At 39.4% G+C, this 26,938-nt stretch overlaps 1 protein-coding gene and 1 pseudogene across 1 annotated transcript in view; both read right to left on the bottom strand.

Moving 5' to 3' along the window:
* Positions 1 to 26,712, bottom strand: part of SMU1 (SMU1 DNA replication regulator and spliceosomal factor) — a 33,843-nt gene extending 7,131 nt beyond the window's left edge. Inside the window, exons 1-9 of the mRNA XM_070459612.1 lie at positions 26,599 to 26,712; positions 23,392 to 23,602; positions 21,695 to 21,847; positions 20,245 to 20,355; positions 5,973 to 6,101; positions 4,379 to 4,498; positions 2,980 to 3,096; positions 2,223 to 2,350; positions 1,307 to 1,433 (exon numbers count right to left, since the gene is read on the bottom strand). Of these exons, the coding sequence (XP_070315713.1) occupies positions 1,307 to 1,433; positions 2,223 to 2,350; positions 2,980 to 3,096; positions 4,379 to 4,498; positions 5,973 to 6,101; positions 20,245 to 20,355; positions 21,695 to 21,847; positions 23,392 to 23,602; positions 26,599 to 26,624 (1,122 nt within the window). The 5' untranslated portion in view covers positions 26,625 to 26,712. The remainder of the gene's footprint in view (positions 1 to 1,306; positions 1,434 to 2,222; positions 2,351 to 2,979; positions 3,097 to 4,378; positions 4,499 to 5,972; positions 6,102 to 20,244; positions 20,356 to 21,694; positions 21,848 to 23,391; positions 23,603 to 26,598) is intronic.
* Positions 14,745 to 15,520, bottom strand: LOC110140279 (small ribosomal subunit protein eS24 pseudogene; annotated as a pseudogene).
* Positions 26,713 to 26,938: the final 226 nt, after the last annotated feature.

The raw sequence follows: 26,938 nt of genomic DNA, 5'->3' as shown, positions 1-26,938 counted from the left end.
GACATCGTGAGCAGTGATGATGTAAAAACCTCAAAGGCATGACTACGCTGTGTTTCTTCTGTGCCTTCAATGGAGCCTAGCATAAAATGGATGTTGAATAAATACCTAGAGAAAGGAGGAAATAGTTGCCTCACTAGTTGTCTCAATATTTATTTCCTTAATAAATAGTGTATCATCTCCCCCAATCGCCTCTCTAAAGCCCAGCAGCCTAGGAGAGAAATGAACATTTCAGTGATCAAGGGACTTCTAGAGTTTTCTGTCCAAAAAGTCAGTCAGATATTTTACCCCACCTATTGCAAAAAACTAAAGGAAAAGACTACAAAACAAAGAGACCTGTACAAGCTACCTCCCAGTGGCATTCCTATAGGCTGTAAGGCCCATATTCACAGCAGAGAGGGCAAACCCTGTGAATAAAGCACCAAGAACTCTGTGTATTTCCGTTCCATCCTAAGGAAGGGTACATCTCCTACCTTCAGACTTCTGGTTCAATTCCCAAGCCATCACAGAAAGGGGTCTGACTGTTAGGGATCTGTGTTAGGATGTTTAGGTCTTCTGCCAGAGAACATTCATTTACAAAAGGCAATTTAAAAGCAGATGTACAAAAAAAAAAAAGAAGCAGATGTACAATGTAAATGGAGTGTCTCAAAGATCTCTAGCAATTCTCAATTTGGACTGCCCATCTTTTCTAGGAAATGACGCACTCTCTTGAAATAACTAAATCTCTTAAGGCACTGAAGATCTATTACTTTCAGCTGAGAGCTGAAGGTAGCAAGTAACTAAGAGGACTTAGTTCTACTCTGCACCCATCTTGTTCCTCATTAATGCTATCAGAAAGGTCCTAATGTGGGGGGCCGGGTGTGAGGTGAAGCTGTGCAATAAAAGAAACCTATTTATTCTGCTACTGAGCCCTTTGTGAATTTGACTTTGTGGCAAAGTCAAATGTAACCACTGTAAACAGGAGTTAAGTTTAGAACTCTACACCTTTTCCTACATATCATATAGCCTGTAGGTTTGAGATTTGAGGTCCTAGGCCAACAGGAATTACCCACAGATTATGATTATTGTCACAGATCTCAATTATGGCTAAAATACAAGAATAAAGAGGTTTCAGTTCAGTCGCTCAGTCATGTCCGACTCTGCGACCCCATGAATCGCAGCACGCCAGGCTTCCCTGTCCATCACCAGCTCCTGGAGTTTACTTTAGCCACCATAATTATCACCATTATCACCAGTGAAAACTCCTCAAAGGGCAAAATAGAAAAAATGTAATAGACAACCCAAAATACATCAGTAGCAAATACTTAACCTTTACAGTGCCATCAGAGGATGCACTGATAATATAATGTCCGTCCTGTGTGAAGGTCGCTTCATTGACAAAGGAGGAGTGGCCACGGAATTCCTTCAGGGTTTTTCCAGATTTTAAACCATGAATTCTATCGCAAATGAAAAGATCAATTAATATCCTGTACACTGTGGTTGGAACCAAGTGTTGAAAGCATTTTAGATGAATTACAGAAGCTCATGTCAAAATATTAAGAACAGGGACTATGCAATTATGTATGCAGTAGTATTTTCATTATATCTAACAATCAAACAAAACCAAAACAAAAACTTTGCAGAGAGGCTTGAAGAAAATATGCCACTGATACCACAGCTTCTGTTCAGCGACAGACTTCTAGGTCTCTGCTGGGTCCTAAGAATCTGTATTTGTCACATGCTCTCTAAGGTGACTCTGATGCAGGTGGGTCCACAGACCACACTTTGAGAAACATGAAAGTGAAGTCGCTCAGTCGTGTCTGACTCTTTGCGACCCTGTGGACTGTAGCCCACCAGGCTCCTCTGTCCATGGGATTCTCCAGGAAAGAATCCTGGAGTGGGTTGCTATTTCCTTCTCCAGGGGATCTTCCCGACTCAGGGACTGAACCCAGGTCTCCCACATTGCAGACGCTTTAACCTCTGAGCCACCAGAGAAGCCCATGAAGTGCTGCTAAAATCCCCTTCTGATCTCTCTTCTGGGTAAAGACCCAAATGGATAACACAATAGCACTGTGTCAGCTGTACTTTGGGGGAATAAGGTCTCACATTTATTTATTACTCATTTATTCCCTAACTGTCCATATAAAGGAATCCTAGTGAAAACACAGAAATCACTAACTAGTACCTCCCTCTGAAGTTTCATCATATCAAACAAAAGTGAGGGCAGTTTGGAAATTTTTACTTACCTAATTGTCTGGTCAAAAGAGGCACTAAGGATCTGACTGCTGTCCTTCGAGAAGCTTAGACAGGTGACACCTTTGCTGTGAGCCCTTTCAAATCTCCTTAAACACTGCCCACTCTGAATCTTCCATACCTTTATTTTTTAAAAATAAAAAGAATAGTAAAAACTTGTAAATACAGTGTCCCATGTCCCCCTCCTACTCTGCAGAGCCAGGCAAAATACAGGGCTCACTAAGGCACTAAAAACAGCATTAAAAATGCATGCCAATAGCTGAATATATGTCTGGTTCTCAAAGTACAATGACAACTTGAATCCTATGGAACTTAAACCTCTTTCCTTTTAAATTATTAAAACAAAAATTTAGACTCTTAATTTCCCTTAGCAGAGACCGTTTCTGTATTTTATCTAGCCCAGGGTATTTGACCAGCAATTAAATACAAGCCATAGCTGATCAACTGCTAAGCATCTGCAGACCACCACCCCAAAGCAAAACACACCATATAAGGTAAGCTATGGTGGCACAGCAGAAAGGGCACGAGCAGATCTGAAGTCCCAAATCTATCACCAACTGTGTGACTTTAAATTATTGGACCTCCCTAAGCAGAGTTATTATCAGGATTAAATAAGAAAAACTAAAATGACTGGCATAAAGTTGATGCTCAATAAAGAGTAGTTTAAAAAAAAAAACCCTATGTAGGGACTAGCTCTTCACAGAATTCTCAAAATGTCTACATATAAGAGTTCATGTCTCTAATTTATACCTTGATTTTTCCATCTTGGGCACCAGTTGCTAACATTTCTGTATCTCTGCTGAAGCACATACAGAGAACAGCATCATCCATCATCATAAAGTTATCCTGCGCCTGGTACTTAAGATCCTAAAGGAAACAATGATAAGCAATTATCAAAATTACACAAAAACACCCGTTACCCCAGGTCTCTGCAAACTTACTGGAAGCAGGATAGTAGATTGTGCTGATTAAATCTCCAAAGCAAATAGTAGTGTCATGAACATTATCCTGATGAACAACTGATAACACTCGGAGTACCTTTTTTACACAATTCAAATAAATATTATAAAAAATACAAACATAACAGCCTACATCTTTTGCTTACTAATCCTTTCTCAGCAAAATTTCCCTACAGTTTCATATTGTACATCTTTAATAAATTTGAATTTATTTAACGGTATGACATGAGAAACGTTTTCCCATAGTCAGCTACCTTTCCTAAAATCATGTATTGATTATTGTATTTGTTATTTTTCTTTTATCATCCATTACTGTTCATAATGAAATATCTTTATTTTTTCTAATTATAAAGTGAGACTGTTTAATGGTTAAAAGAAAAAAAGGCAAACTGTAAAGAAATATACGATGTAGAAAATTGAAAACCACTCATAAATCCACTACACATGGAGTGGAATTTAGTACTCTATCATAAAGATTACATTTTAAATCAGTGGTTAGTCACTAAGTAGCTATTTGGGAAAATTAAGCTGGATCTATGCCAATTTTATCACCCTGATAAATGCCAGATGGATCAAAAATTAAACACAAAAAGAAACATAGAATTATTAGAATAAACTATGGGATAAAAGATGGATAAAATATGATGATACAAAAAACTATGACCTGTACAAAGCAAAACCATACAAAGCTGAAAAATATTTGCAATGCACATTACCAAGGCTGATTTCCTCAAACTATAAAGACCTCCTACAAATCAGTAAGTAGTAGTCCAAAAGAGAAATGGGCAAAGGATATGAACAGAATTCACAGACTAGGAAATACTGGTGGCTTTTCACATATAAAGATATAAGATAGTCCACTTCATTCATGATAACAGAAAGGCAATTAGTACTACTAAAAGGTTAGACTATAAACAATAAGCAACTGCTTACATATACACATAGAATATTCCGTAAAGATTACATAAGAAACTGGTAACTCTGGGTGTACCAAAGAAGGGAACTGACTGGCTGAGGGACAAAAGTGGGGAACAAGAGCCTTTACTGAATAACTGTTCGGTTTTATAAAATGTTTTATCAGATGTACATCTTACCCATTCAAAAAGTAAATTTAAATTGCAACTATAACAGATAACTTAATAACAGATAATTCTCCTACTAGAAAAATTAATATATTTAAAATACTTTACCTTTCTGATTTTTCCAGTTGTAAAGTTCCATACTTCAATGAATCCATCAACAGACCCAGTAACCAGATACTGACCATCTGGAGAAAATCGAGCACACTCCACATGTGATTTCTGACCAAACTGTTTCAAATGAAACAATGAAACAGATGCATTTTTATCTACTGGCTTTAAAACAATTCCCATGTTTATCTTTTGAGAGCTCGGTCCTAGCACAGAGTCATAGCCAGCCTATATTATGGAGTTTGGAAGGGCGTTTCTGTACCCAGACACAAAGAAATGATTGATATATTCTCTCCAACCAGTTTAACATTGAGGTTCACCATTGAAAATAATTTGATTTTTTTTTTTTAATGACATTGGTATTTCCAAAGAAAAACCAAAAAAAAACTATTTTAGCAAAGGACTTAGAACAAATAATCCTGTTAACTCAAACAGTAAGTTTTTACCAGAATCAGCCACTGTTAACATGATTTTCACACTAACTTAATATGGCATATGTTCCTATTTTTTTTAATTTGGGGGAAAAATTCACTTTTTCAAAATAAATAGCTGTTTTCCTACACTGTTTTTTAAACAAATTTTTAATCACTGTTTCTTTTCATGACCTTAATCTGAACAAGTGATAATGTGTGACTGACTAACTCGAAGAGAACTAATTAGAGCTGACAGAAATGCTTGGGAAATGTATCCAGAGCATTTATCAGCATTGATGTTTCCATTAACAGATGGAAACTACAGTACATTAGACAGATGAGAACAGAGAAAAGGTCTATTATGAGTCTCATTTTAAATGCCCCAAAAGGAAGTGTTTAAAATAGAAAATCTTAGTCCAGCAGCATAATTTAATAGATTTCTATTTGTCACAAGGCTTTTGTCAAGGTAAATAAAAGTGCTGCTCAAAAATATCTTTACATGCAAGTCAGAACATATAATCCAGAAAAGATAAATTCAAAATATTAAGCCAAAGATGTTATGAAATATTTCTAAGTCTATAAACTCAATCAGAGCACAAATCCAAAAAGAAATTGGAATAAAAAGGAGATGGTGAAGTAGCAAATACAGTTATAATTCTCGGAACTGCAATAATTACTTCATTATGCTTTTTACTAGAAAAGTCTCAGAAAGAAAAAAAAGGCCAAAAAACTCCAAGAACCAGCCATTAAGATGATAAAATTATTTTCATCAAACAGCACTGAAGCCCACTTTCCAGTCCATGCCTAGTCCTTTGCCAAACATATAGCAGGCAAAAACACAAATGTTGAACAGGAAAATTACATAAGAGAGTTCATGGTTCTTAGTCCCAGGTTTAACCTAAGAGCTAAAGCATTTTTCCAAATGCAGGATTCCTGGGACAAAGTCCAAGGGCGGATGATGGGTCAATGTCCAATGAATATCCACTTGGTGATGCAGCTGAAGTGTGCCATTGCCAGGCCACAGGGGACCTCAGTGGTCACCAGCAGCAACCATGAATGTTGTCAGAGCTGAAGAATGACTTCTACTCCCCAGTCCAAGCTATTGGCACAGGGCCAGGCTGAGCAAGCATTTGCTGAGTCCCCAACAAGTGATTACCAACTGGGCAGTCCAAGGATCCTACCTTAATATGCCTGCTCAGCTGTGTAGGAAACTTTTCTTCTTCAACATCTTTGACAGCTGCTTTGCCTCTGAACAGATCTATGGTCATGCCAGGAGGAAGCAATCCTTGGTGCTGCTGCCACTTCAATGCCTATGAGAAGAGAAATCCACTTGGGTGCTTTTAAAATCTAGTCCTGATTGCTCAAAGCCTGAAAGGGTGAGGTTCACAGAAGTGTGAGTCATCCAGACCCACCATCTCTGGCCATCCAAACACAACACAGCCTGGGCTATTCTGTGTGTTCTAGGATCAGAGGTTGATCTCAAGGTAGAAGGGGATTCTCAGAGCCAATGGGTGCAAGTTTCTACAGCCATTTTCTTAACAGGTGTGACTCCTATTATAAATAAAATTTGAAAAACAAAAACTTCCCATAGTTCCCAACATCCAAACACAGCTACAATTAGCATTTCATATGTTACCTTTCAGTATTTTCCCCCAACATGTTTAATTTATATAGCTGTAATTATACCTTATGTAAAATTTTATACCCTGTTTTAACCTATAATTATATCATGCTATGACATAACCAACATTTTCTATTCTAACATTATATTCTCTACTAGTGGATATTTCATAGCTTATTTAATGTATTAATGGACATTTATATTGCTTCTAATTTTTGCACGCATCTAAATAAATAGCCTTGGATGTAAGGCTTTTTCTAGTATCAGGATATTCTCCCCCAGAATTAGATTCCTAGAACAGAAATTACTGAATTGAAAAAAGAACACAAACAGCTAAGGCTCTTTAGACACACTACCAAAATGTTTTCCCAAAAAGATACAACTACAATAGCAATCACAACTGCATTACAGGGAATGGAAAAACCATGGACGTTGAAGACAAACATTTTGTCAACTGAGCTATTCTGAATCCCTAATTTGCCAACCAAAAGTCCAGAGAAAAGCCTAATTCCTAGAGTTGATGAAGGGATGAAACAATATATGTTACATTACACAGGGACATGATCAGTGTTTATTCTCTTTTCCCTTTGTTATATCAACATATCAACAAAACTCAATAATTCTGGATGTCATTTAAAAACTCTAATGAGTGGAAAACTATGCCCTACTTTAGTAAATTCTCTGATTAGTCTGACCTTTTCTATTAATACATGTTTGTTAACGACATATACATCTTCTGTTAACTGTTTACGCATGTTCTTTGTTCACTTATCTACTGTTGGCTCACATTTTTCTTATCAATGTGTAAGCTTTGTAATGTGATCAAGATATTGTATCTGTTCATGTTTCCCAAAAAGAATTTTTTCCCCCAATCTACCTATTTATTTATTATAGATTTAAAGGTTTCATCTAAGTTAAACTCTCAAGTAATGAAATTTGTTGACCTTAACCTTGATGTCTACTCCCTAAATCACAGGAAGTCCTGTAATAGGAAGTCTGATATATTACTACCTAAGTTGATCTATATTCTTAAAATATATATCTGAAATTATGATTATAAAATATGAGGGAAGACTCTGATCTGACATTTCTCCCCTATTCTAAAGTAGGTGCCCCAACACCATACGCTAAGTAATTCTTCCTGTCCGTAGGCTCTGTGACAGTCTCATTACCATCTACTGAGTTCTGATAAATAATAGGGTCAATTTATTGCACTGCTGTTGCACTGGATGCTGACTACCAAAATGATCTGAACTACGAACCTCTGTTAAACGCTTCACTATTTCTAGGGCTAATATGTTGAACATTCTTCTTCCCAAAATTTCTTCGATGAATATACTTCTCTAAGTTTATATTTCCAGATGAATACTAGAATTATTTTGTGATACAGTTCTAAACCCATTGTGAACTGGTATCAAGTGTCAAGTCTTATCCAGGAAAATCAATATTTTATCATCTTCTCAAATTTATTTCTCCTGGAAGCTTTGAAAGGATTCTGCCGTTTTAAAAAATGAAAATCATTTTTTTCTCACAAAAGTTAGGGCTAGAATTTTTATATTGTAGAAACAAGAACTCTGTTCTCATTGAATATTTGAACTGGCTAGTGCTGATATACAGAAATGCAATCAACTTCTGTATATCTTATATCTCACAAATTTACTAAATTTTCAAATTAATTCTATGATCACTATATTATTTCTAAATACTGTTCTACTTTCTTTTCAAAATCCATATTTTGCTTATGTTTCATATTTTACTGTAATGACCAGAGGACTTATCTCCAATCAACGGGTACTCTCTGCACTCTTTACCTTGCAGTTTCAAAGCACTCCCATCTTTTAAAGGAAAAAACAAAAACCCCTCTCTTGCCCTCTGCTCTTCAGCTACTATGGCCCTCTTCCTTCTACATCACCTTCATCTCCTTCTTTTTAACTACCAAGCTTTGTAAGTCACCTACACGTGCTGTCTTCACACCTCAGTTAATTTGCTATAACATAGCTTCTGTCCCTATCTTTCCACTGGAAGTGCATCTCAGATATCCCTATGACCAAAACCAGACTCCTTTGTGACCCTAATCTTCTCCATGATCTTGGCTGCTCTCAACTACAATAACCACTCATCTGCTTCAAACTCCTATTGCTTTTTCTAACACTATTCTTCTTGGTTTCCCTTTTCATCTTTCTGGTTGTTCCCTTCTCTGTTCAGCCTATGGACTTTAAGTGTTCCCTATGGCTTTCTTCTCAAATTTTTACTTTTCTTAGTCTACCTGCTTTTCCTAGGTAGTCATATTTTCATATATGACTTCAATTACTACTGCAATTTCCAAATCTATAGCCATAGCCAAAACCTCAAAGTTGAAGTTCAGAGCCACAAATCCCAGTACATACACTGGACATCTCCACCTGTATGTCCCATAGGAACTTCAAAATTAGTACATCCCAAACTGATGGTCTACTTCATCCTAACAAACTTGCCCTTCTTTTTACATTCGCCACCAAGTCAGCGAAGCCAGAATCCTAAAAGGGCAACCCAGAATGAAAGCCTCACTCACTCCTCAAATCTAACCATTAAATGTGGAGGACAACATGAGTTTATTTCCACTCTTTCTAGAAACCCCACTGAAGTGACAATAATAAAGGAATTAAAAAGGTACATAACCCAAAAAGGCAGAGAGAATGAAAAAAGTAACAGCAGAAGAAAAACGTTAAATTTAAGAAGCTGCAAAGAGAATGGACCAGCTTGGAAACCAAGAAGAACAGATAAAAAATGAAACCTAATTACACAAGATGGGGATGAAGGAGCCATAAGCAGTAAGCCAAACTACCCTGCAAATTCCAAAAAAGCTTAGGAATTGAAGGAGCCACACATCCCCTCAAGGACAAGGCAGGGCATATGGCAATGATAAAATTTGAATGAATCTCCCACCCTCTCTTATGGCCAGTTTCAGAACATCAGTTAAGACTTTATTTTCCCTTGGTATGACTTTTCTCTGGAGTTGAATTAGATGTTTTTCTCAATATTTCTGTCAAAGCTTCCTTAAAAATCCTCACTTGGTTTTTTGATCATGGTTCATCTGTCCTTTTCCAGACTATAAATTATCCCAAGGGTGATGGGGCTTGGTCTCTTGTCTTCTGTACACAGTTGAATGGGAGCCATTTGGTTTGAGACATCTAAGAGTTGACTGGTGGAAATGGCATACAGAATGGTGAGGAAATTGGTGGAGGCCATGAGTGGTACCTAGAACAACTTACCCTGGTGCTCCACTTAAACCAGAATGTTAATGGGAACATTAACAAGTTCTCTAACATGCAAGAATCTGCCTTCCACTTTCATTGTATACTGTCATGAATAAGTTGAAAAAGGAATGTTTTAACATCTGATATAATCCCATCACTCCTTATTTGTGGGATCGTGTGAAGGAATAGACCAATATCCTGATCTGACTTTATAAACCATTTAATGAATAATTAAAAAATAAACCATATGATTCATTAAAAAAAAAAAATTTGAATGAAGAGCAGTTAGCATCCAGGACCTATCTCAACCCTATGCATCAGGTGACTGCCTTGTCCAAGCCTCAAGAGAAGCTGCACGGTCGATTTTCTGGGGAAGTCGAGATCCCAGGTTATGGAAAAAGGTGGAGCTGAGGGGCAGAGTGTAAGAAAGAAGCTTCATGAAAACAGGGGGATTAAGTGCAAGCTTGTATGCTGAACAGGGAGATTTCTCTAACCTCCACCCCCAGGCAGGAAACTAGAAGACTACTCTTTGGAAAAGTTGATCAGTCCAAGACAATATATCTACAGACACATGCACAGACACATGAGGACCTTCACTCAATCAATTTTATCAATTCTCAAACTCCACCTTCCATCCCTCCCCACACAGTTTTCAGCTTTTCAGTACTTCACTCTTAAATCTGAGGGAAGCTTTTTTTTTTAACACTGGCACCAAAACAAACAGGTAGAAAAAAAGGAACTCAAAGAAAGTAGGGACACAATAGGGAGGAAAATAGTTTAAAAACTTGAATAGAGACCCATTGTATACCACAGAGAACTGTATTTAATATCTTCACCTTATAATGACCTATAATAGAAAAAAAATCTAAAAATTATATATATTCAGTTATATATATGTATATACACATATATATATAAATATATAGAGAATGAGAGAGGAGGGGAAACAGGGAGGACGGGAGAGAAGGAGAGAAAAAGAAAACAGCATCACTTTGCCATAACCTGAAAATAACACATTAACGTAAATCAACTATGCTTTATCACAAGCAAGGAAATCGAAACTAATCAGAAATCTTCCAGCAAACAAAAGCCCAGGACCAGATGGCTTCACAGCTGAATTCTACCAAAAATTTAGAGAAGAGCTAACACCTATCTTACTCAAACTCTTCCAGAAAATTGCAGAAGAAGGTAAACTTCCAAACTCATTCTATGAGGCCACCATCACCCTAATTCCAAAACCAGACAAAGATGCCACAAAAAAAGAGAACTACAGGCCAATATCACTGGTGAACATAGATGCAAAAATCCTTAACAAAATTCTAGCAAACAGAATCCAACAACATATTAAAAAAATCATACACCATGACCAAGTGGGCTTTATCCCAGGAATGCAGGGATTCTTCAATATCCGCAAATCAATCAATGTAATACACCACATTAACAAATTGAAAGATAAAAACCATATGATTATCTCAATAGATGCAGAAAAAGCCTTTGACAAAATTCAACATCCATTTATGATTAAAACTCTCCAGAAAGCAGGAATAGAAGGAACATACCTCAACATAATAAAAGCTATATATGACAAACCCACAGCAAGCATCACCCTCAATGGTGAAAAACTGAAAGCATTTCCCCTGAAATCAGGAACAAGACAAGGGTGCCCACTCTCACCTCTACTATTCAACATAGTTTTGGAAGTGTTGGCCACAGCAATCAGGACAGAAAAAGGAGTAAAAGGAATCCAGATAGGAAAAGAAGAAGTGAAACTCTGTTTGCAGATGACATGATCCTCTACATAGAAAACCCTAAAGACTCTACCAGAAAATTACTAGAGCTAATCAAGGAATACAGTAAAGTTGCAGCATATAAAATTAACACATAGAAATCTCTTGCATTCCTATACACTAACAATGAGAAAACAGAAAGAGAAATTAAAGAAACAATACCATTCACCATTGCAACAAAAAGAATAAAATACTTAGGAGTATATCTACCTAAAGAAACAAAAGACCTATACATAGAAGACTATAAAACACTGATGAAAGAAATCAAAGAGGACACAAACAGATGGAGAAATATACCGTGTTCATGGATTGGAAGAATCAATATTGTCAAAATGGCTATACTACCCAAAGCAATCTATAGATTCAATGCAATCCCTATCAAACTACCAACGGTATTTTTCACAGAACTAGAACAAATAATTTCACAATTTGTATGGAAATACAAAACACCTCGAATAGCCAAAGTAACCTTGAGAAAGAAGAATGGAACTGGAGGAATCAACCTGCCTGACTTCAGACTATACTACAAAGCCACAGTCATCAAGACAGTATGGTACTGGCACAAAGACAGAAATATAGATCAATGGAACAGAATAGAAAGCCCAGAGATAAATCCACGAACCTATGGTCACCTTATCTTCAACAAAGGAGGCAAGGATATACAATGGAAAAAAAGACAACCTCTTTAACAAGTGGTGCTGGGAAAACTGGTCAACCACCTGTAAAAGAATGAAACTAGAACACTTTCTAACACCATACACAAAAATAAACTCAAAATGGATTAAAGATCTAAATGTAAGACCAGAAACTATCAAACTCCTAGAGGAGAACATAGGCAAAACACTCTCTGACATAAATCACAGCAGGATCCTCTATGACCTAAATCCCAGAATTTTAGAAACAAAAGCAAAAATAAACAAATGGGACCTAATGAAACTTAAAAGCTTTTGCACAACAAAGGAAACTATAAGCAAGGTGAAAAGACAGCCCTCAGATTGGGAGAAAATAATAGCAAATGAAGCAACAGACAAAGGATTAATCTCAAAAATATACAAGCAACTCCTGCAGCTCAATTCAAGAAAAATAAATGACCCAATCAAAAAATGGGCCAAAGAACTCAACAGACATTTCTCCAAGGAAGACATACAGATGACAAAAAAACACATGAAAAGATGCTCAACATCACTCAATATCAGAGAAATGCAAATCAAAACCACAATGAGGTACCATTACACGCCAGTCAAGATGGCTGCTATCCAAAAGTCTACAAGCAATAAATGCTGGAGAGGGTGTGGAGAAAAGGGAACCCTCTTACACTGTTGGTGGGAATGCAAATTAGTACAGCCACTATGGAAAACAGTGTGGAGATTCCTTAAAAAGCTGGAAATAGATCTGCTATATGACCCAGCAATACCACTTCTAGGCATACACACTGAGGAAACCAGATCCGAAAGAGACACGTGCACCCCAATGTTCATCGCAGCACTGTTTATAATAGCCAGGACATGGAAGCAACCTAGATGCCCATCAGCAGACGAATGGATGAGGAAGCTGTAGTACATATACACCATGGAATATTACTCAGCCATTAAAAAGAATTCATTTGAATCAGTTCTAATGAGATGGGTGAAACTGGAGCCCATTATACAGAGTGAAGTAAGCCAGAAAGATAAAGACCATTACAGTATACTAACACATATATATGGAATTTAGAAAGATGGTAACGATAACCCTATATGCAAAAAAAGAAAAAGAGACTCAGGTGTATAGAACAGACTTGTGGACTCTGTGGGAGAAGGCGAGGGTGGGATGTTTCAAGAGAACAGCATCGAAACATGTATATCTAGGGTGAAACAGATCACCAGCCCAGGTTGGATGCATGAGACAAGTGCTCAGGCCTGGTGCACTGGGAAGACCCAGAGGGATGGGGTGGAGAGGGAGGTGGGAGGGGGGACCGGGATGGGGAATACATGTAAATCCATGGCTAATTCATTTCAATGTATGACAAAAACCACTGCAATGTTGTAAAGTAATTAGCCTCCAACTAATAAAAATAAATGGAGAAAAAAAAAAAAAAAACTATGCTTTCACACACCAGCAACAACAAAAACAATTCAGGAACAAAGTAACTGGCACTCTCCTCCCAGTTTCCCTATTGTAGGGACTCGATTTCTATGTGTAAGAACTAGAGACGGACTGAATACTGAACCAACCACCTTACCCATTATCCCATCCCCACCCCTTTCTTTAGTTTATGCATGATTTCTCAACAAAAAGTTGAGCATACCCTTGCTCCATACCCAGTTTGGGAGCTAGGCATAAAATTTAGCCTATCATATTAACGGTGTGTCAGACTCTTTGTGACCCCGTGGACGGAAGCCTACCAGGCTCCGCGGTCCGTGGGGTTTTCCAGGCAAGAATATTGGAGTGGGCTGCCATTTCCTTCTCCAGGGGATCTTCCCAACACAGGGATTGAACCTGAGTCTCCTGCACTGCAGACAGACGCTTTACCGTCTGAGCCACGAGGGAAGCCCTATTAATGGTGCAAGAGTATGGGGCACCAGATCAAATTATGCGATTCCCACCAGTGATAACTTTCTTTAAAATATCACCCTAAGGCTCTGTTCCTGGCCTTCTTAACACATTCTCACCCATCAATAGAAAATTGCATTAAAGATTTACTGAGCATGGCCCTGCCCATCAGAACAAGACCCAGTTTCCCCCTCAGTCAGTCTCTCCCACCAGGAAGCTTCCATAAGGCTCTTATCCTTCTCCATCAGAAGGCAGACAGACTGAAAACCACAATCACAGAAAACTAACCAATCTGATCACATGGACCACAGGTTTATCTAACTCAATGAAAGTATGGGCCATGCCATGTAGGGCCACCCAAGATGGACAAGTATGGTGGAGAGTTCTGACAAGAACTGAAAAGGGAATGGCAAACCACTTCAGTATTCTTGCCTTGAGAACCCCATGAACAGTATGAAAAGGCAAAAAGATAGGACAGATGAACTCCCCAGGTCGGTAGGTGCCCAATATGCTACTGGAGATCAGTGGAGAAATAACTCCAGAAAGAATGAAGAGACGGAACTAAAGAAAAAACAGCACCAAGTTGTGGATGGCACTGATAATGGAAGTAAAGTTCAATGCTGTAAAGAGCAATACTGCATAGGAACCTGGAATGCTAGGTCCATGAATCAAGGCAAATTGGAAGTGGTCAAACAGGAGATGGAAAGAGTGAACGTCAACATTTTAGGAATCAGCGAGCTAAAATGGACTGGAATGGGTGAATTTAACTCAGATGACTTTTTTTTTTGGACATGTAAAAGGTCTTAGTTTATTCTTTCATGAAAAATCTGCACAATCACCACAGATACAGTCACTGCAGAATCTTTACTCCTTCTGTTGTCCAATCTTCAGGTCACTTTTTGCCAGCACCAACACTGGCCTTTGCAGTCCCCCTGACTTTCTTCATTCTGTTCTTGCATTCCTTTTGCTGTTTTCTTAAGGTCTTTTTCTTCTCATACAGGCCATGTCTTGCAAGCCTATGTTTGGGCTCATTCTTCTTTGTGTAATCCAAGGAATCGTAAATCATGCCGAAGCCAGTTGTCTTGCCACCAAAATGGGTTCTGAATCCAAATACAAAGATGACATCTGGTGTGGTCTTGTACATTTTGGCCAGTTTTTCCCGAATTTCTGTTTTAGGTACTGTTGCCTTTTCCAGGGTGAAGAACATCAATGACCATTTGTTTCTGCTGAAGCAGTCGGTTGGTTGGTCATAAACTTCCTAGTCCGGATAGTTACTGTGTTCATGATGACGGCTGATCTTCAAGCAGCCAGGGAGGAAAAGAGTTCAGATGACTTTTATATCTACTACTGTGGGCAAGAATCCCTTAGAAGAAATGGAGCAGCCATCACAGTCAACAAAAGAGTCCGAAATGCAGTACTTGGATGCAATCTTAAAAACGACAGATGACCTCAGTTCATTTCCAAGGCAAACCATTCAATATCACAGTAATCCAAGTCTATGCTCCAACCAGTAATGCTGAAGAAGCTGAAGTTGAATGGTTCTATGAAGACCTATTAAGACCTTGTAGAACTAACACCCAAAAAAAGATGTCCTTTTCATTATAGGGGACTGGAATGCAAAAGTAGGAAGTCAAGAAATACCTGGAGTAACAGGCAAATTTGGCCTTGGAGTACATAATGAAGCAGGGCAAAGGCTAATAGAGTTTTGCCAAGAGAACGTACTGGTCATAGCAAACACCCTCTTCCAACAACACAAGAGAAGAGTCTAAACATGGACATCACCAGATGGTCAATATCGAAATCAGACTGACTATATTCTTTGCAGCCAAAGACAAGAAAAGCTCTATACAGTCAGCAAAAACAAGACTGGGAGCTGACTGTGGCTCAGTTCATGAACCCCTTATTGCCAAATTCAGACTTAAATTGAAGAAAATAAGGAAAACCACCAGACCATTCAGGTATGACCTAAATCAAATACCTTGCGATCATACAGTGGAAGTGACAAGTAGATTCAAGGGATTAGATCTGATAGACAGTGCCTGAAGAACTATGTACAGAGGTTTGTGACATTATACAGGAGGCAGGGATCAAGACCATCCCCAAGAAAAAGAAATGCAAAAAGGCAAAATGGTTGTTTGAGGAGACCTTACAAATAGCTGTGAAAAGAAGAGAAACAAAAGGCAAAGGAGAAAAGGAAAGATATACCGATTTGAATGCAGAGTTCCAAAGAATAGCAAGGAGAGATAAGAAAGCCTTCCTCAGTGATCAATGCAAAGAAATAGAGGAAAACAACAGAATGGGAAAGACTAGAGATCTCTTCAAGAAAATTAGAGATACCAAGGGAACACTTCATGCAAAGATGGGCACAATTAAGGACAGAAATGGTATGCACCTAACAGAAGCAGAAGATATTAAGAAGAGGTGGTAAGAATACACAGAAGAACTATACAAAAAATATCTTCACGACCCAGATAATCACGATGGTGTGTTCACTCACCTAGAGCCAGACATCCTGGAATGGGAAGTCAAGTGGGCCTTAGGAAACATCATTACTAACAAAGCTAATGGAGGTGATGGAATTCCAGTTGAGCTATTTCAAATCCTAAAAGATGATGCTGTGAAAGTGCTGCACTCAATAGGCCAGCAAATTTGGAAAACTCAGCAGTGGCCACAGGACTGGAAAAGGTCAGTTTTCATTTCAATCCCTAAGAAAGGCAATGCCAAAAATTGATCCAACTACCACATAATTGCACTCATCTCACATGCAAGTAAAGCAATGCTCAAAATTCTCCAAGCCAGGCTTCAGCAATATGTGAACTGTGAACTTCCAGATGTTTAAGCTGGATTTAGAAAAGGCAGAGGCACCAGAGACCAAATTGCCAACATCCACTGGATCATCGAAAAGCAAGAGAGTTCCAGAAAAATATCTACTTCTGCTTTATTGACCATGCCAAAGTCTTTGACTGTGTGGATCACAACAAACTATGAAAAATTCTGAAAGAAATGGAAATACCAGACCACCTGACCTGTCTCTTGAGAAATCTGTATGCAGGTCAGGAAGCAACAGTAAGAACTGGATTTGGAACAACAGGCTGGTTCCAAATAGGAAAAGGAGTATGTCAAGGCTGTATACTGTCACCACGCTTATTTAACTTATATGCAGAGTACATCATGAGAAACACTGGGCTGGATGAAGCACAAGCTGGAATCAAGATTGCCAGAAGAAATATCAGTAACCTCACATATGCAGATGACACTACCCTTATGGCAGAAAATCCAGAAGAACTAAAGAGCCTCTTGATGAAAGTCAAAGAGGAGCACAAAAAAATTAGCTTAAAATTCAACATTCAAAAAACTAAGATCATGGCATTGGTCCCATCACTTCACAGGAAATATATGGGGAAACAATGGAAACAGTGACAAATTTTATTTTGGGGGGCTCCAAAAATCACTGCAGATGGTGACTGCAGCCATGAAATTAAAAGACTCTTGCTCCTTGGAAAAGAAGTTATGACCAACCTAGACAGCATATTAAAAAGCAGAGTCATTACTCTGCCAACAAAGGTCTGTCTAGTCAAAGCTACGGTTTTTCCAGTGGTCATGTATGGATGTGAGGATTGGACTATAAAGAAAGCTGAGCGCTGAAGAATTGACGCTTTTGAACTGTGCTGCTGGAGAAGACACCTGAGAGTCCCTTGGACTGCAAGGAGATCCAACCAGTCCATCCTAAAGGAAATCAGTCCTGAATATTCATTTAAGAACTGATGCTGAAGCTGAAACTCCAATACTTTGGCTACCTGATGTGAAGAACTGACATTTGAAAAGACCCTTGATGCTGGGAAAGACTGAGGGCGGGAGAAGGGGATGACAGATGATGAGATGGTTGAATGGCATCACCGACCAACTCAATGGACATGAGTTTGAGTAAACTCCAGGAGTTGGTGATGGACAGGAAGGCCTCATGTGCTGCAGACCATCGGGTTGCAAAGAGTTGGACACGACTGAGCAAGGGGACTGAGCTGAACTGAACACTCTCCCTTAACAAACGTCTGCAACCCGCCTATGTACTTACCATGCCTCTCCTCTCCTCTAAGTTTCTCAGTTTATCCCAATAGCTGTTGGGCTTCCCTGGTGACTCAGACAGGAAAGGACCTGCCTGCAATGCAGGAGACCTGGGTTCGATCCCTGGGTTGGGAAGATACCTTGGAGGAGGGCATGGCAACCCAGTATTCTTGCCTGGAGAATCTCATGGACAGAGGAGCCTGGTGGGCTAGTCCATAGGGCCACAAAGAGTTGGATGCAACTGAGCGACTAAGCACAATAGTCATTCCTATCATACCATAATTTGCTAAATGCTGTTTACTATTTACTGTCCATCTTTGCTACAAGAATATAAACTCCTCCAAGAAAGACATCTTTATTTCATGGATACAATGCCTGGCACATATCAGGTGCTTAATACTTGTAGAATGAATATACACATGGCCTCTCCTGATATTATCTTCTGTGGAGATTCTGAATGTGACTACCTCTTAACTATAATATAAAAAAGTTTTTTTTCTAAGACATTAACATTAAAAATATTTCATGTATACATTTAAAAAGATGCACAAATTCTATGAAACAAAACAATTTGTTAACATGCATATGTAAACTCTGGGTGGCAGGACTCCTATGACTTTTCTTGTATTTCAGAATAAACAAAACCTTCAAAAAAAAAAAAAAGAGGTAAGAGACATTGCTTACACAAGCAAACTCTCAAAAACTTACCTCTGTGTACCCTTCCTTAGGAAGTTACCAGAAGTATTCCATTAAAACAAGGTTCTAAACTACGAGAAGGAAAACATGTTCCTGAAAAATATGACCCAGAACTCTCAGTATGAAGATGAAAGAACTCCCAGTACAATCACTGTGCAGGAAATCATGAGAACAACAGAGAGAAAGGCCTCAGGGAAAATATCAGCAAGCAGAGGGAAAGGGAGAATTTTTACACTTATTTAATGATACAGGATGAAGAAGCAAAAGTTACACAGAAAACTAGGCAAAAGAAAGAAATTAAGCAATTAGTGCAAAGAATCATCAAAATTACATAAGAAATTAAATAGTTATTTTTTGTCTACAAGCAATATTGATGTAAAGATAATGTAAACACTGAAATGATTTAACCAAAAGCTGTGATATAACTATACTGAAAATATAGAGAAAGAAGAATGTGTGCATGTTATGGGGAACAGGTAAGAGAGAAATCGTCTTCCACTAGTCAACAGTTAGTGTTTAAAACTTTTTCTAAAAAATATCAAAATATGACATTATAAGCATGATATTCAGCTACAAAGGTAAATGCCAAGAGTTAAAAATGGTTGTGGGAAGTAAGAAGGTGGAAAAGGGCAGATGGAATTATTTTCTCACTAAAAGCCCTGAGAAGTCAAAGTGTGAGTCACGCAATTGTATCTGACTCTTTGCGAGCCCATGAACTGTGGCCCGCCATATTCTTTACCATCTGAGCCAACAAGGAAGCTCTAAAAGCCTCGAGGTACTACTTAAATTATGCACATCTATCACTTAGATAAAGAGTAAATTAAGAAATAAAGCAGCTTATTTTTGAATTTCAGAAACACTGTAAGCCTCTAACAGTAGCTTTTTGGCCCCTTTCAAAATGCAGATTTAGTGTAAACAGGCTATTTACATCTCTATTAATGACTTGTAACTCTGCTATTTATGTAACATCTAACACTCTAGACAGCTTTATAAATAATAATGACAATGCTACTACTACTACTACTGCTTAAAAAAATAAAAAAGAACACCACTGGCAGCTACCATTTACTGAGTATTAACAAGGTGCCAGTCAACATACAATTGCTTTAAGTACATTTTATCTCCTTTAATCCTTAGTACAACACCATGATGAGTAAATGGGATCAAAAAAGTTAGGCAATGTGTCCAATACCACAGAGCCGGTAAGTGAGAGAGCTCAGATTCTAACTATGGCAAATATTTCTTCTGGTGTTCTGACTCGATGATCAACAATGTCAAGATGGGACAATAAATTTTATTGTTACTCTAAATCTGTCTCCAGAGTGTATGCCCGTAACCACTAACCTGCACTACCACTCCCAGGAAGGACGAATGTGGCGCGGCACAGCTGTCGGTACAAGCAGTTCTATAGGTAGTTCCCAGTTCTCAGGTTAATTTCTTTAGCTCATACATAAGAGTTTATACACAAGAAACATTACCAGGAGTTCACAGGAATTTCAGTTCCAAAGACTTTAATTACCTGACCCAGCAAAGCCATGAGACGAGATGGAGGCACCACGCTGACTTCCCCAGCTAAGGCCTGGGCAATGGCTGCTCTTCTCTTCTCTTTGCTACTGCCATCGGGGTATGCCTGAAAAAGGGGAGGGGCACAGCATCATTTCCAAGAAATGGAAAAAGATATAAATGTGCTTATTTTTTTAAAAAGTACCAACAGTAACGAAGCAGAAACATTCAAAACGCAAAAGATAAAAAGAAACTACCCAGTTAAACAGAGGATTAATCAAATTAATTAGTTTTTTAAAATGATGTCTCAATTCTACCCACTTGCATTTCAAAAGCATGAGCTGAGACAGAACTGAGGTCAGCCAATCCACAGTTATTTCTGAAAAGAGCCTCAAAATAGTAAATAATAAATATATGTCAAGCAAGCAAAGTCAATCAGTCGTGTCTGACTCTTTGCAACCCCATGGGCTGTGGCCTACCAGGCTCCTCCGTCCATGGGATTTTCCAGGCAAGAATACTGGAGTAGGTTGCCATTTCCTTCTCCAGGGGATCTTCCCAACCCAGGGATCGAACCCAGATCTCCCGCATTGCAGGCAGATGCTTTACCCTCTGAGCCACCAGGGAAGCCCAAATACATGTCAAAGAGTCTCATAATAATAAGTATACGTCAATAATAATAAACTATGTAAAAGTCAGAGTTGTTTTTCCAGTTTTTAAAACATCTGCAAAGCCAAGGATCCTTTTATAATCTTTAATAATTTCTTTCAGTCAAATGACTCCCAGCCCCGAAGTTCTTTAATAACTCTAACTTAAATTCTGTCCTGGCAATCTAAACTCCCTCTTTTATCCTCATAGTTTCCTTGAGTTTACTCTAACTTTTCCGTTACTCAGGGCCTATTAAATTCTTCTTCCTCCTATTTAGAAAAGCTTCTGGTAAAAGGCTGGCTGAGAAAGAATGAAACTATATCTAAGAGTTTTGAAGAATAAAAGAGTATCAATCATAATGCTCTACCAGGAGCATAAGCAGCTGAGAAGCAGAAACATAAGCTTTTAAGAAATAAAAGAACTGAAAGGAAACTGCAGTTGTTAAGAGCTAAGGACACAAATGCACAGTGAACACACCAACAGTAGAGCAGTGCCTCTGGGCAGGTACTTAGGCTAATAATAGAAATAACACCAGAATAAACCTTCTGCTTTTTCACTAATGAACACATAATCCTATATGATGGGGTGTGCGCAGAAGGCCCTCAAGTACTCAGAAAATGAACAAGACTACCCTCTTTAATATATGCAAATTCCAACCAATGTAAATAAACAAAAAAGTATCACTGTAAAAACTCAATCAAAATTATAAAAAGTATCCAATAACATGGTTTAAAAAAATCACATTATTAAAAAATATATATATATCACATTATTGCACATTTTCAAAGTCAACAGCAGTTTCTTTCCATTATCAGTCTTACCTCCCGAGGATCGAAATAAGACCTGGCTAAGAGGTTTTCCAGATGAATATACCGCTCTGGCTGTGTTTGTTTTAACATGATCATGGGGTCAGTCTGTCTCAGAAGAGATCTGGCGGCACCCAATTCTCGGAGCTCTATCAATTCCAAAACAACCTGTAAAATTGAAAGAAAGTGGTGGCTTCAATGCATTCTCTTAGCTCGTTTTCTTTTTCAGTACAATTTCCGACACAGAAATGGTCTGCCAAAGTGATTTCCAAATCACAAATCACAAAAGGAAATGCCCTTTTCCCTCTCCATAGGCAATTTCACACAGACAACTAAAGTAGTTATACAATAATAACTTCCATCCTTCCTTTTTATCTACCAATCTCCCCTCCTGTCAGGTCTCTTATTCCAAATGTAAGATGTAAAAAAAACTAAAAAGATGGAAATATATCCATGGGCTCCAGAGAAACTGTCCTTCAGTCACCAAAATTTTCTTCAGGGTATTACTAAACCCACATGGATTGTAAAGAAACAAACCCATTTCCCTATTTTCACTTCAAATCACACAACATTCTTATTTCCAGAAAGTCTACTCAGCTCTGTTGTACAGTTAAACAATTTTATGATCTATGTACTGGTTTCCTGGCATAGAACTTCTAAAAACCTTGGAATCTCCCCGCTGATAAATACCCTTGTTACTCATGAGCGCTCTGCATCACACCTAGTTAGCGCTACGGAGATGGCTCAGGATAGGGACTGGTTACCACTAGGACCAACCACATGATTTGAGGGTTGCTGATGCTTTGAACCAGCCCAACCCCAAAGAGAGTCAAAGAACTGGAGGTTGAAAAAAAAAAAAAGAACTGGAGGTTGAATGAAAAATTATGAAGCTTCCTGGTTGATGAATACTTCAATGCCAGGCGACAGACCGACCCTAACTCCATGGGGAGAAGGCACTGGAGACTGTGGTTCAGTACCCTCCCAAACCTTATCCTACGTGTCTCTCTATTTGGCTGGTACTGATCTCTTCCCTTGATAATAAAACTGCCATCATCACTATGTCACTTTTCTGAGTTCTGCGTCATTCTACTGAAATATCCATTCTGAGTGGGTCATGAGGACCCTTAAATTTGTGGCCAGTTGGTCAGAAGTGTGGGTGGCCCAAGACATCAAAATATTACTGGTGTGTGAAATAAAGACAGTCCTATAGAGGACTGAGCCCTTAACTTGTGGGGTCTACACCAATAAGTTAGTGGTTGGTTAGTGGTAGTTAGTGTCAGAACTAAACTTCAGTACACTATTTGGTGTATGAATGGTTGATGTTAGATCATTTAATGGTTACTTGAGAAATAATACCAATTTGGGGAAATCTTGGCTTTTCCAAGAAGAGAGATAAAAATACGGAGTAGTGGGGACGTCTCTGTTGGTCCAGTGGCTGAGATTCCATGCTCCCAATGCAGGGGGCCCTGGTTCGATCCCTGATCAGGGAACTAGATCCCACATGCTGCAACTAAGACTCGGTGCAGCCAAATAAATAAATAATAAATAAAATAAAGATTTAAAAAAAATACAGAGTAACACTCAAACTTCGAGAGTAAATTTTAAGGGCTGTCACAGCCCAAAACACTTGCAGAAATGCTTATGGATGCTCTCTGGTCAGGGAGGCCCACAATAAACCCAGTCCAGGAAATCAGCATTATCCCCACTCTTACCTGTTCATAGAGGTCAATGAGGGTTTTGTCTGGCAATTTCAGAGACTGTATAGCCTGTAAAACAGTATCCCAATGGCCACTATTAATGTCAGCCACAAAACTCTCAATGCTGTCCACTGTATTCAGAGACACAGTCGTCTCTTCCTGCAAGGTGGCTAGCGCCCGATGTAGACTGTTCTCCTTGAGGTACTGCATAATGAGCCGGATCACACTGAAAGAAGCAAGCGTGTCATTCAGCTCAGGGATCCTCACTCACCAAAGATGCCACAAAACTAGGCCCAGTTTATTTTTTTCTGCACCCATCCTCCTTTCACTACCTGCTTTCCATTTATCATGTGAGTAAAACCTTCCCTCCCCCACCCCCCACATCATAGAGTCCGAGTTACAGAAGACCCTGGGGATCACCCAGTTCCCACTTCGAACCCATACATAGAACTGGGGTTCAGTGAGGGGAAATAACTTGTCCCGTGTCTCTCAGTCAGAAAGCAAGATAGTACCAAGAAGACTCTCATACTTGCAAGGTCAGAGATCTTTTTATTATGCCAAGTTTCTTGTTAACTCATATGATTCCACTGTTGCACACTTTAGGAAAATATTTTAAACCTGGTCTACTCGCTGACACAGAAATGACTGGATGGTTTGGTCCACTTTTAAATGACAGCAAAAAAAAATATGAACTGAGACCTTTTTAACAGGGATTTGTTGAACACAAGTAAGTAGAGCTATATTAGATGTAAATTCAAAACAAAGCTTTGCGTCCTCACAAAAATAACACCTACCCACTGCCATTATTACTATAATTTCAGGACAAGTGAAATAAAAACATGTTGATACAGTTTCCCAAGGGAAAGAGGATCCAGACAATCTCCAAATATTGAGAGAACAAGCAACAATTTTCAGCATGTGACAGAAAATTTACAAGTCATTTATAGTTAAATATATATATATATATAAATATATATAGTTAATATATCTTGGTCTTTGGCTTAGTATTAAGGAGTCTGGTGAATAATTTTTTATATAGAAAGTAAAAGTTCATGTACATTGCTGTACTACACTGTTCTTCTCTTGCCTTAGAAGTACACATACGGCTCATGCATATTTCTACTGGACAGCATGAGCATCAGGGGTCACACTGTCCAGATTGGAAGAGATTTCATAACGGAATTTAGTCTGTTCTCTTTCCCGGGAAAGAAATAATAATCAAAACACAATGACCGATGTTTACTTGACCAGTGTTCACAATATATCAGGTACTGTTCTAAGCATTTTGGACTCAGTTACTCCTCAAAACAACCCTATGAGGATGGCATTTACTCTTATGTCCATTTTACAGATGAGGATTTGGCCAGGAAACAGAGCTAAGTGGAAAAAGGAAGATTCAAACTGGCAGGGTAGCATGTGAGCATATATTGTTATTGTTCAGTCACTCAGTTGTGTCTGATTCTTTGCGAACCCATGGACTGCAGCAGGCCAGGCTTCCCTGTCTTTCATAATTCTCCTGGAGCTTGCTCAAACTCACGCCCATTGAGCCAGTGATGCCATCCAACCACTTCATCCTCTCTCATCCCTTTCACCTCCTGCCTTCAATCCTTCTCAGCACCAGGGTCTTTTCTAATGAGTCGACTCTTTGCAACAGGTGGCCAAAGTTGTGGAGCTTTAGCATCAGTCCTTCCAATAGCCCAGATAAGAAAGCAAACCCCCTCTTCTTAAAAATAGTTCTTGCAGAAGGAAAGTGAATACTGCTACTCACAGTGGTCTTTTCTCCCATGGGCCTGTTAAGAGACCCCAGCTTGGATCCCTGCTGTTCCAGCGCCACACTGTTTCCCACAGCACACTTCCATTTACACACCCACAATGAGACACTATGCTTGCAAAGAACTCATATTTGCTAGAGCCAAAATCAAATTCACTTTCTTCTTTGTGTAATACATAAGAGTTAAAAGCTTTGGAGATAGATTGGGATTTGAATCAGAGCTCTGCACTTACTGTGACTTTGGACAAGTCAGTTAATGTGTCTTTGCCTATTTCCTCATCTGTTAAGAAAAATACCTACTCTGAAGGGTATACAGATCAGTCTGTTGGGCTGATCAAAGAGAAGATGACACTGCTTACAGTGTGACTAGCAGAGAAAATACTTAACACAGCAATTATTGATAATAAAAAAACATGCAGCAGCTCAGGGCTGGGAGAATGATCTGTTCTCACTTTTAATTCAGGGTCTGAAGCAAGGAATCCTTTCCAATTCCTGCCAACTCCTAGTTGCCTTCATCCCCAGCACTCTCCATCACCCTTGTTTTACTTTTCTCCACAACACTTACCACCATCTGTAAGCCTGTTTTACTTACTGCTTTTGTCTGCTGTTTCCTTCCTCTTTCTATAAGGGCAAGGACTTTGGTCTGCTTCATTCACTACCATATTCCCAGGGTCTAGAGCAGGTACACAGCAGACTTCAATATTTCCTGAATGAATAAACCTCCCTTCCTCCTACGGCAGATCTTGAGGACAAGTCCTCTCCCTTAACTCATGTTAAGTCTGCCGATTTAATTATCAAGCGTTGGCAAGAGAAAGTAGAGGATGGATTCCTGGAGAAGTTCACCGAAGACTTTCTTCAGTCACTCATTAGTACCCCTCTCCCCCAAATCCATCATTCTCCTGGCCCAATTTCCACATTCTGTCCCTCCCTTGGGGCTACACAAAGCTCACAGGCCAACCTGATGAAAAGCAGCCCCCAGGCGCCGACACAGGCTAGAAGGGTGAGCAAACGGTGACAACACCCGATTAAGAGCTAGGCAGAAGAAACCAGAGGGCCGTGTAAGCACACCAAACCACCGTGCTCAAGGGGGCAGGCAGACAGGGCCGGCTAAGAGTGCGGCCCCCTGTGCAGATGAGACCGGAGTCCTGACTGGATGGCTAATCTGCTCAGTCTCAGGGCGCATCAGAAGTCGGCGAGGAGAAGAACTCAGGTTTGCGGGCACGTCCTACCCCTAGCCCCGCGCCGCCTTCCACCGGGCTTTGGGCTTTCCGTTCGCTACTTTCTTGTGGGCCCGCCCCTGAAGCAGTCAGATCCCAGAAGCTTCTTTGTGGGGAAGTAAATACTCCTCCACTGCCCAACCTCTCGGACGCCTCCCTCGAGCAGCTTCCACCCCTCAACTCATCGACTCCCGGCCCGGCCACTTCGCGAACATCCGACACCACGAGACTCACTCTGAGGACTCGATTTCGATCGACATAGCGTTGTCTTTCCGGGCGCAGGCCCCACTCCACGCTCAGGCCCAGTCGCGCAACGCACCAACGACACCTCCGGCGGCCCATGTACGTCACTTCCGGCGACGTCGACGCCCGCTCTAGAGGCGGTGTGTACGGAAGAGGAGCGAGGACTACGTGTGGGGCGGGACAGTGCGGGGCTGGGCCTGCAGGCGGGGCTGTGCGGGGCGGAGCTTCGAGGGCCTTTCAGAAGTCTGAACCTAACTAAGCTCCTGGTCCAGAGCATTCTTCATTCTCCCTAAAGAAAGAGTTGTTCTTAAACGACTGGTTTTCAAATGTT

This window comes from Odocoileus virginianus, chromosome 31 (assembly GCF_023699985.2).
Source record: "Odocoileus virginianus isolate 20LAN1187 ecotype Illinois chromosome 31, Ovbor_1.2, whole genome shotgun sequence".
In the NCBI taxonomy this organism is placed as follows: domain Eukaryota; kingdom Metazoa; phylum Chordata; class Mammalia; order Artiodactyla; family Cervidae; genus Odocoileus; species Odocoileus virginianus.
The sequence above is the reverse complement of the archived record's forward strand: the minus strand, read 5'-3'. Positions and strand labels throughout refer to the sequence as shown.